The following is a 10555-nucleotide window of genomic DNA, read 5'->3' as shown; positions in this document are numbered from 1 at the left end:
CCAACCCTCTTCCCCAACCCTAACCTACTTGCAACCTACCAGAGGTTCCAGGCACTGATGATTTGTCTTGTTATCTTATGGTACTGCACTGGTACAGAGAGAAGACGAGGACAAAACACCTGGAAATCACATAAGCAGCAACATACAGACTGCAAGACTTCTCCAGCCCAACTAAAACCAGAAAGATTTGTTCTTATCAATCTCCTGTTTGAAGGGAGATGCTTTTTTGAGTTCTTTGCTTGGGTTGTGTTTTTGGTTTTGTTTTGGGGTTTTTTGTTTGTTTTGTTTTTTGGAATAGCCTTAATTGGCTCTTTAAAAGCCAGTAACAGTTCTAGCCCTGAGTTTCCTGTTCTGAAACTGATTTTCCCAAGGCACAAGAAGTGACTTACCTGTAGATCATAAAGGCTATCACAAAGCTCAACAGCCAGGATTAGAATCATATTTTTTACTTTATCTTATTTTCTTTCAAGTCAGTGCAAAATGTTACCAAAAAGCATTACTACCAAATGACATTAGGGCTTAAGAAGTATTGGCATGGGAGCCCATCTAGATACCTATCAGTCACATGTATCTGTTCACAGCATGATAAAAAAGGCCTAGGCAAGGAACAAATACAAAGCAAAAATCTGTCTTCAGACTATTTTAATAAGTGAAATAAACCTAAAAGTATGAGTTGGATTTCATCAGCAGTTAACCTTTCCCTTGACATGATGTGAGGTGTCTTTGAAGGGATGATAAGCACATTTGCTACATGCCATAGTGGGGCTAACCCTGGAGACTACCAGAACATTGCCAGCTTATATAAACCTTCCTAGGAGTTAAGCTGATACTCTCAGGCTTCTCCAAAAACATTGCTGATCCATGGGGATAATCTCATTTCTTGGACCACGAAATAGGCTGTAGCCTAGAGGCTTACAGCTGATGTGTATGAGACACAATCACCAGTTTGACAAGTGGTGCTTTGCCCAGGTCTGCAAGGTGGCTTTTGGGCCTGTGAGAGACTTAGCTGAACTTAGTTGCCACACTCTGGCAGGGGACACCATTTCTGATGTCACCCTCCCCACTGCCTGCCTTCCACTGCCCCCAAATATGTTAACAGTGATCACCTTAGTGCATGGTTTTGAATATGAGGGGTTTGGTATAGCATTTGTGTTTTGCAAAAGCCAGGAGAGCTGAAAAGCTGGTCAAACAATTGCTTCCTAAAATACATCCCTGCCAGTCCCATGGGTCCATGTGCACACACATGCAGTGAGGTAGCTGTTTCTGCTAAGGCAAAGAGCATTACCTGTTTAAGAGAGCTTTGGCTGTCAGCAGAACACATATTTTTAGCCTTGCTGGAAAACAGTAAAGCTCAATAGATCTGAGGTCCTGCTCATGGTGTACCTGCCAGGTGCTGAACTTCAAAACTAATTCCAAATTGTTAGTCTCTGAATTTTCAGAATCGAAGTGCCAGCAGCTGGGCAGTCCCAGGCTGTAAGCACAGTACAAGTGTGAATGTGTTGGGTTTCAAGCTCTTGAAAGCTGCTTTCCCTTATAAGCACTTGACAGGGAATTACTACCACTTGCCAGTCATCACCAGTGTGAAAAGTAGGTGTTTCCCTGTTCCATTAAACAGAAGAAGCCCAAGGTCACTGCCCTTCTTAGTGAAATGGGTTCATTCCATTTTAAGTGGTTCCCTTAGTTTCCTTTTGGAAATGGTGGCATGGAAATAATGCTACCTCCCACCACGAAATGACAGCTTGCTCCAGCCCTTTCCTTACAGAGGCCCTTGAGGCTTGCATGAAGGGAGCTTGATGAGGTTAGTAATCACTGCAGCACATGAAAAGCATTTTGCATTGCGACCTTTTGTACATGAAGAGCTATACTGGTTCAGCCTCTAAAGCCAGTCAGATTTACACATCTGGCTTTCTCCAAGCACTGAGGGAGGAGAAACTGAGGCAGTAAAATCCTGAAAGACAGCAATTTATTCAAGAAGGGATGCTGAGAGCACTTGAAGGCTTACAGTATTTTACCTACAGCTTGCTGCATAGGAAACACAGGATAGGATTTTCATTAAACCGTAGTGTTTTTAGAGACACAAACTATATTTTACTTTTTCAAGTCGCACTGAAAGTCCTGTGAAAGTTCTCCGAGAGTTGTTACTACACAGGAGCTGTGTACATAGCTCCTGGTGATCCACTGCCTGTTACTGTCGCTGTAGTGGGAACTCAAAGACAGGCTGAAAAGGACCTTCCAGTCTTCTGTTCCTAAGGCCCTTTCTGATGTCATCTGTTCTATTCTTCTTTGGCTGTCACACCTCACTCCCACATACTGACATGACCTCTACTAATGACCTATCTCCAAAAGCTGAAGAAATAATTTCTGCCAGGTCTGTCTATGTTAGATGACTTTGAGTGAGAGGCACTTTGTGACACAGGCTGCCCTGCTCACAGGTGTGATTGGGGAATCCCAAACCTTCTCATCAGTACTTCACATCTTGGACTACAAGATACCTGGGAAGCAAAACCAGGCAATATCCCTTTTCCCTTCTTGGAGCAGTCTCTAATTTTAATTACCTTCACCATTCCTTTGGTAGCAGCACTTCATGGGAACCCTGTCTGTAGTTTGGAAATCGAGAAACAGAAATATGACACAATTGCCTTCAATTACCAAAAATATTACTTTTATGGAATAAAAGTGAAAATTTGATTTAGTCCAGATCTGAAACAATGAGAGACACACGAAGAGATTATAGGGGAGTTTTCATTGACCCATGGCCTTCGGAGAGCAGAAATAATCATGTTACTGTCTTTCCTCCTAGCTTCACAGTTTACATCCTTTAATTTCACACACTGAATCCTCTGTTTGCTTGGGCTTTGGAGATTCAACAAGCCCCATGTGCAGTTAACACAAACCAGGATTCCCCCTTTACTTGTTTTGATCCTGGCTGCAACCATAAATGACTGCTCTGCCTCTGTATAGAAAACATGTACGTGTATTTGGTACAAATTCAAACGTGCAACACAGCTCCACCCATGCTGCCTGCAGAAGACAAAAGCATCCGCAGCAATAAAAAGTGCAAAGATAATTCAGTGTTCTTCACTTCATCGCCTGGTGACTTTCCTTAGCATCCCCTGGCACATCCCACCTTGTGCACCCGCCTCAACACCCAGAAGCTATTGAGATGCTTGTTTAGCTCAGTCCAAGTCTCCTTTTGGTCTTCAAGGCTCTTCTACCTGTGTTTTCAGGGGATTAATCAATACTGTGCACACTGAAGTTCTGTACAGTCCATTGCAGGAGCCCCAGTATGCCTCAAACATTTCAAACTTGCTTTTTTGCCATCCCTTCTGTTTGAATGTATGACCGCCAACTGGCCAATACCAGCTGCATGTCTTAAGAGTAAAAATGCATTGTTCAACTTGGAGCACTGTGTCCCATTATTGAGTGATTCTTCTTCTGTCCCACAGCACACAAGGACCCTCAATGGTTCTGCATTTGAGCTCCAGCTGGTGCATCTTGCCGCGCGTAGCAACATCTCAGTGCCCATCCCTGCTGAGTACCTCCTCCAGCACATCAAGACATCACCATGTCCCAGCGCTGACTCATGGCTGTGCTCTCACAGGGGTTGATGACAAGCTCTTTAATACTTTCATTCGTGTCCCCAAAGGTCTCAGTGTCCAAACAGAAGCGTGAAGCTATGTGTTCAATGTGTGACCCAACTTTACCCCATCGCTGAGGAGAGACACACAAGAGGAGAAACAGGTGAACAAGCTTCCTCCTCATTATGTTTTTACTATACTGTTCCAGTATCAAAACAGCAGTTGTCACTAAGTCTTTTTGGTTTGATGCTGGGAAGTACAAGGTCCCCAAACCCACACCAAGCAGAGCACATGCTGAGCATTTTTCCCATCAGAAGCACACTCATTTAAGCTCGACCTCTGCCTGGCTTCAGGGAGATAATATATTACTAACAGCTTTTTCCCCAGGTCACTGGTTCAAATGCCAGCTTAACGATTAACTGCAGAGAAATGTTAACATCTGCTGCCTGACTGGCAGTCTGTGTGAACTAAATTGCCAGTTTGGGTTTGACTTCTGCAGATAAGTATCCAGATCACCACCCTCACTAATAGACACCCTTATCAACATATTCATTTAAAAGGCAAAGGGCTGAACATGCCAGTCTGTACTCCTGAACAGACTGTGCTTCCCAGATGAAGTCAGAGCACACGGGTCATTTACTGTGATACTATGATGAAAGAGAATTTCAAAGAAAATGGGTGATCAGTGAAAGGGCTCACCTGCTTATTGTCACCTTCTTTACAAGGTGACAGCAGCACCTGGGAACCAGGGAAGAGGGTGTACACAGACAAACACAGCTGCTGCTGGTGGACTTGGTGGTTGTATGTGTATGTCCATTCCTACAGAGAGCAAGAAAAAAAAGGGAGGTGAGAGATCAGTGTGGATTCTTGGTATTCTTCTACCCAGAAAACAAACACTTTGGCTCGGATCCTGCCCCTTCTGAAATCAAACACAAACGTCACTGACTTAAAGAGGCACCAGGAAAGGTCACTAGCATGTTTCAAACCTCCCCAAAACTGCAGCCATTACTGGGGGACTGCAGGTACCAAAGAAAACATCTACAAAAGCAGCTGAAAGGAAGGGGTTCATGAGAAAAAAGATTTCATAGCTAGAACTGGCTGTGGCTGGGGAAAAAAAGCAGGGATAAAAGCAAAAGACAGGCAGAAGTACTACTAACCACACAATGTGGAATCCTATTTTTCCAGAGAAGAGCAGCAGAAATGTTTTGTAGCTGGCAGCAGGAGAGATGATACATAGCACGTGTTTGCAACTCCCAGGATTCAGTTCCCAAATATCACAAAAATTAGGGGTAAAGCTCAGCTTTCAATCAGGCAGTGGCACCAAACTCTAAACGTTTGCTGTACTGGTTTGCTATGACCACTGCTACTTCATTCCTCTGGGCTGTCTTGGAGGTTTTTTCCTCATACTGCTTTTCATGTTCACCTTCTCTTATCAGCTTCTTGGTCCAAGAAATAAACTTCAGAGTGGCAGAGACTTTGTCCTGTGTGATGCTTAACAAACAGGAGCTCTCTGGGATTACCCTCTTTTTCACCACTGGATGTTTTACTTGGGGAAAAACTTGATAGTTTGACCAGGATTTCTAAATGTGCTGGACAAAGCATCATGCATGTACAGATACACTGCTTAGCCCAGGAGTATTTCACAGAAGTTTACTCCAACGTTTATTCCAGTTGAACATTTCCTATCATTTACCTGTGTTCATATTGCCCAAAAGCATCTCCTGAGAGAATCCCAAGCAAGGGATGTCTCTCTGCTAATCATGTGTGTACACAAGCAGACAAGAGGTAGTTTGGCTGACAGGAAACCACAAACTAGGCTTTCACGTAACCCTGGAGACGGACTTCTGGAACAAAGGTTTTACATGTAACTTTCTGTGAGCACCAACTTTAAAATTAGAAAGAGGAGGGCTGGAAGGGTCTTCTGAGAGCCCCAGGTCAGAGTGTCAAGCAGGATCAATATGTAAATGGCTCTGAGCAGTCAGGTGAGCAGCAGTGGGAGCAAATGGAAAGTAGGTTCCTGAGCCATGGCAGGGCAGGTGAGCAGGATGTGAGGACAAAGAGCAGGCTGGCTTCACTATCAGAGGGAAATAACCCTGCCAGGGAGAGCAAGGCCAGGGAGCAAGAGAATTTCTGCAACAGCCACCAGGAGCCAAGAACTTGAAAACTGGTGTGAAAGAAAAGATGCAGAAAGCCAAACACTTGAGAGCTCAGATATGGAAGAGTCAGAACTCTGTCAGAAGTGATGTGAGCAGCAGTGTTGGCAATGGAGGTGAAGGCAGAGCTCAAATACACAGCTGTTAGACTGGGGCTGGAAAAATGAAGGCTAAAAGGCGCTCTTGGGAGACTACAGCCCTTTCTGAGTGCTGGAGGGAAATGTGAAGAATGGCTGCCCTGCTCTTAGAGCTGGGATGCCTGCAGCTCCCCTGACTTTGAATGGTGGAGGTTTTGGGTTGCACTAGCATGAGTTATTAGAGCAGGGAAATGCTTCCACTCCTTTGGTATTTGTCAGTGTCAGCAGCTCTAACTCCTCTCTTCAACTTCAAAACAGACAGCTACAGGCATTTAACTCCTGGGAACATAAATCCCTCTTTGATTCAGGTTCTTAGCCACCTGGAAGCAAAAACACACTTTTGCACAGCAGACCCAGCTCCACAGGGATTTCACACTGTGATCCTCATACCTCGTGCTTCTTAGCCCACTACTCCCCACTAGTTCATGGAAATCAAACCTGGCTTTCCGAACAGCCTGCCCACAGGCTTCTCAGTGAGAACTGCACAGGATTTAGGCACATAACAATTCATATATTCACATAACATTCATTTTCAAAGCCGTAATCTGCACCCAAAGGGCCTTCTGGCAACTACTTCTTTGTCATATGAAGCAGAGTTTACCTGATCCTACAGTGAACATATTCCAGACATCCCAACCATGCATGCTGTCAGCTGCTGTGTGAACCACCAGCCTGGGGAATCAGGTGCCAAATTAGTCCTGCATCTGTGAAGAACCAAACCCTGTGGGGCAAGCTCCAACATCTGTTCTTGGTGCCCATGCTACTACAAGCTGCTTTGAAAAGCTGCTTTAGAGTTTTAACCAGTTGTTTGTCATTGTGGCTCAGGACAGGGCTGGAGCTGCACACATGAGGATCCTCAGGAGCTCGTTAATTATGTAGCTTGTGTACATGTTGAATCCCCCAACTAACTCAGGCCACAGGAAAATTTTATTTTTCTCAGCTTTGACAGCCTCCTTGCTGCACTGAGGTATCTCAAGGAGGACTGCTCTTCACAGAGGTTCTCCACACTTTTTTTCCAGGCCAGGCTCTGTTCATATCCTCTCAAGGCAGGACCATTCTCTCATTCAGCAGTGGTCCATGGGATAGAAAGGGTGGTGGTAACCCTCTTTCCTAGGCTGTTGTTCATCATAAAAAGTGAGGACTCCAGAGCTAGATGTGTGCATCAGTTCAACAGCTGACATTGGATCCTACCCTCATGCCCCCAGGCTGTCCTTTCACTGTCTTTATCTCAGCTGACAGATTTTCACACAGCTCATCTGTTTTGGCAGAATGGCTTTTTATAGAAGCCAGTCCTGTTGAAAATGTTTTATCCAGCTCTAATCATGTCTTTCCCCTTTCAGCCCTAGATTAAATTCAGAGAATATGATGCAGAAAATAAAGAAATTTGGGGGGTGGAGGGGGGAGTCAGTTCAACACCACAGAATCCATGAAGGCCTTTGAATTCAAATGCATGCACATGAACATGCAACTTTTTCTTACCTGATCTTTTTCCTTACTTGTGTCAGTTGGGATTACAGTTTCTGCCTTTTTTTTTCCCATGAGAAACTACTTTATCTCCTAAACCATGGCACACCTAGCACTGATATGGCCAGCACAGCAGTAACAACAGCAGAACTTTGCACTATGGAGGTTATCGTGCCCATTGCAGCCCACGGTACTCCTAAGGAGACCTTTAAGGAACTAACATGGCTTCAGGTCTGCAGACTGACTTGAAGAAATGCCATCAGGACTTAGGAGCTGATCCTGGCATCAAGGAAAAACAGATATACAAGGTGAAACGGAGATCAAGATCTCCTGCCTTTTCAAAGACAATATATGAAGCAGTGGTGGAGCAAAGAGGAAGAGGGTGGACTTGGAGAACAGAGATACCAACTGCACACCACAACCAAAAATCCCCTTCCTCCAAAGCCTCAGATAACATCTGAGGCTTGTGACTATTTCTCAAGGCTTTAGCATCATTTGAGCAGGCACCTGTCACTGTTATTCAGCATGATTATGAATTGAGAAAATTATTTTAAAATGTGACCTTTGGCTTGGCATAGCCTGGCTAACAGAGGGAGGAAGGAGCCCCTCAGCCTAGGAGGGAGCAGACCCATGGGAGCCCAGCATTACATGACAGAGAGGCCTCTGCTACCAAATAAGAGGTCAGCTGTGCCCTAAAGCCAGGGTAGTATCTAGAGAAAAATACCTCTGAAAAATCTGGGAAGAATCTAAGCCCCCAATTATTTTTTTAAAATCACAGGGAAGGACTTCCCAAGGCATGTGACTGCATGGGTCACCTAAGAACAGCAAAGTGCTCCTCTCCTCAAAAGACCCTGGGATGACAATGGCACTTACACACATCTCAGGAGAGGGAAAGCAAAGTACACAACGTGCCCATGACAACCTGGCTGCAGAGGTGACACTGATGCCCCTCTGCTCTGCTAGCTCAGCCTGGATCCTGCAGCTCCAGCCAGCCTACAGCTGGGGCATGATATGCCCATGAAAAGGAAGGAAGGCTTTTGAGGGGGGGAAGGTCAGAAGATAGTATTTAGGGATGAGATGTCTCAGGAGGCACACTTAGTTTAGAGGCATGCTAAATGTTCTCCAAAGAAAGTGCAGATCTAAGTCAGCACACAAAGGACCTCAGGTGAACCGGGATAAGCATCAGAGCTGCATCAGGCAGATTATCACATGGCATTTTCTCATAAGAAGAGTCAAGCACATGCTGCTCAAATGCAACGGCAGCCACTCAGTTCCAGCCCCCAGATATCCTGGTGTGCAGGCCCAGGAAAGGATGCCTCAGCCCTCCCGCTGTTTCCTTGCTTGTCTAGAAGATGCTTGAACTTTACATTCATTTTGCAGCATCTGCTTACATGTGTGTGAGTATCCAGGTCAAAGCACCTTCTGCTTTTTTTATTTGAAGCATGTCAGGTTTCCTGAAGCTGCTAATGATTTTAATACATCCCAGAGTCAGATGTCTGTTCCAAACTCTATGAACTAATATCTACTGACACTTGGTTTGGAAAAAAACCCAAGCACTGACATCTTCATTAGATAGATGAGGACAAAATTATGATCAATTATCTTCCCTCAGATGCATTTCTCTTGTGAAAAACTAAACCAGTATCTTCATTTAGCAAATGAGACATAACAAGGCATAGAGTATAAGGGCTCCAGTGGGCAGAAGCACAGGCAGAGCCTGCTGTGCCCTGGGGATGACCACTGCACAAAGATCTCTGCCAGTTAATAACTCAAGAGCCCTCCTAAAGCCACCTTGGGGTCTTCAGCCTTGTCCTCAACCACTTCAAGATCCCATGAGAGCCATCTCAGGGGACAGAGCCTGCCCTGACCACTGCCAAACCTTTTGGAACAGAAAGGGCCAAGTGGATCTCTGGCATGAGAGAACAGAGCTCTCCTACATAAAGATTAGGAGTCTTCTTGCTCCTCAGTGCCCTTTTTTAGTAATTCAAGGCCAACACCAGACACCATCAGGGAGGGTTTGTGAGATCTGCTAAGGGCGTTAATCTGATTTCATCGCAGAGTACTCATCTCAGTTTACCCAAACTGTGGATGTAGCCAGAGGTCTCAACATCCATCCCGTGCACTACAGACAGAAAGAACTAAAATAAAGAGCAAATGATTGCCATCTCACAGCTCCTGTGCCTTGCTCCTCAAACCATATGATAGCTCAGATTTTCTCACACCCAGTCCCAGGACTTCATGCACATGATGCTGGTAAAGGGCTGGGGGAGCCTAGCAGTGAGACAGCTACAGAAAGGTAATCAAAGCAACCAAACTCCTGCTACTCTAATAGTGGTGATAAAGAGTCTGGGTGGTCAGGGTATTTCCATGGTACTTACTGAACGCCATGAAAGCACAGCTTTGATTTAGCTAAACCTATTTTTCAAATAATGAAGCTTAGAGCAAGCCAGATGTGACTTCAGTATGTTAAAAGTAAAAATTATTGCTCTATTCTGGCATATCAAATGCAAAACTAAGTATCATTCAGGACTGGTGTATAATCAGTCCTACACAGACTGGTGATTGTAACAGCCATGTCATCCACAAGTTCACGTGGTCTTGTAACAATTCCATCATTAAAATATAAGTTTCTATTCACAATAAAAGTTCAAATATACTGCTTTCATCTGAAATATTCTCCATGGGTACAGGAAACAGAGAACTATCCTAGAAAGACAGAGAAAGATGAAAGGAAAAGCTTTTTCTCTGTTCCTGTTGTGTATTTAGCGTAGCCATTCTGCAGTCTGTTTGTAGTGAATTTTTCTGCTCCCTTGCAGAGTTAGTCCTGGACGTACACAAGAAATGGAGTTGCCATCCAGTGGGAAGTGTTGACCTATTGCAAACTGCTGCAGAATCAGAATGGGAAGATGAAAAGTTTGTGGCATGAAAAATTCCAAAAATTTACTGTACAGAAATGTCAAAACAAAATGTGTTTTCTGAGAATGAAACAATCCAACTTGTTGGCATGACATTTCTCATTTTAAAATACCACATCAAATTGATATTTCAGAAAGACCAGTACCATTTCATTTTGAAATGCTAGCTTGCAGCAGCATTTTTCATTCTGATTTTCCAAGTTGTTTTTTTTTTAACATCCAACTCATTGAAAGTTACAATTGCCACTAAAACACTTTCCTTTTCTTCTGCAGAGCTGGCCCTGAAAAATATGATGATCTGCTCTCAT

General features: G+C 44.3%; 1 protein-coding gene across 2 annotated transcripts in view; it reads right to left on the bottom strand.

The window, feature by feature from the left end:
• Nucleotides 1-442: 442 nt before the first annotated feature.
• GALNT14 (polypeptide N-acetylgalactosaminyltransferase 14) overlaps nt 443-10555 on the bottom strand; it is a 103461-nt gene continuing 93348 nt past the window's right edge. For both annotated transcript variants that reach the window (XM_071579921.1, XM_071579930.1), the window contains 2 exons: nt 4278-4397; nt 443-3711 (listed from right to left, as the gene is read on the bottom strand). In XM_071579921.1, coding sequence (XP_071436022.1) covers nt 3553-3711; nt 4278-4397 — 279 coding nt within the window. In that variant the 3' untranslated portion in view covers nt 443-3552. The remainder of the gene's footprint in view (nt 3712-4277; nt 4398-10555) is intronic.

The sequence above is a fragment of the Pithys albifrons genome, chromosome 2 (genome assembly GCF_047495875.1).
Source record: "Pithys albifrons albifrons isolate INPA30051 chromosome 2, PitAlb_v1, whole genome shotgun sequence".
NCBI classification, from domain to species: domain Eukaryota; kingdom Metazoa; phylum Chordata; class Aves; order Passeriformes; family Thamnophilidae; genus Pithys; species Pithys albifrons.
Note: the sequence above shows the minus strand (reverse complement) of the source record. Positions and strands in the feature narration are given on the sequence as shown.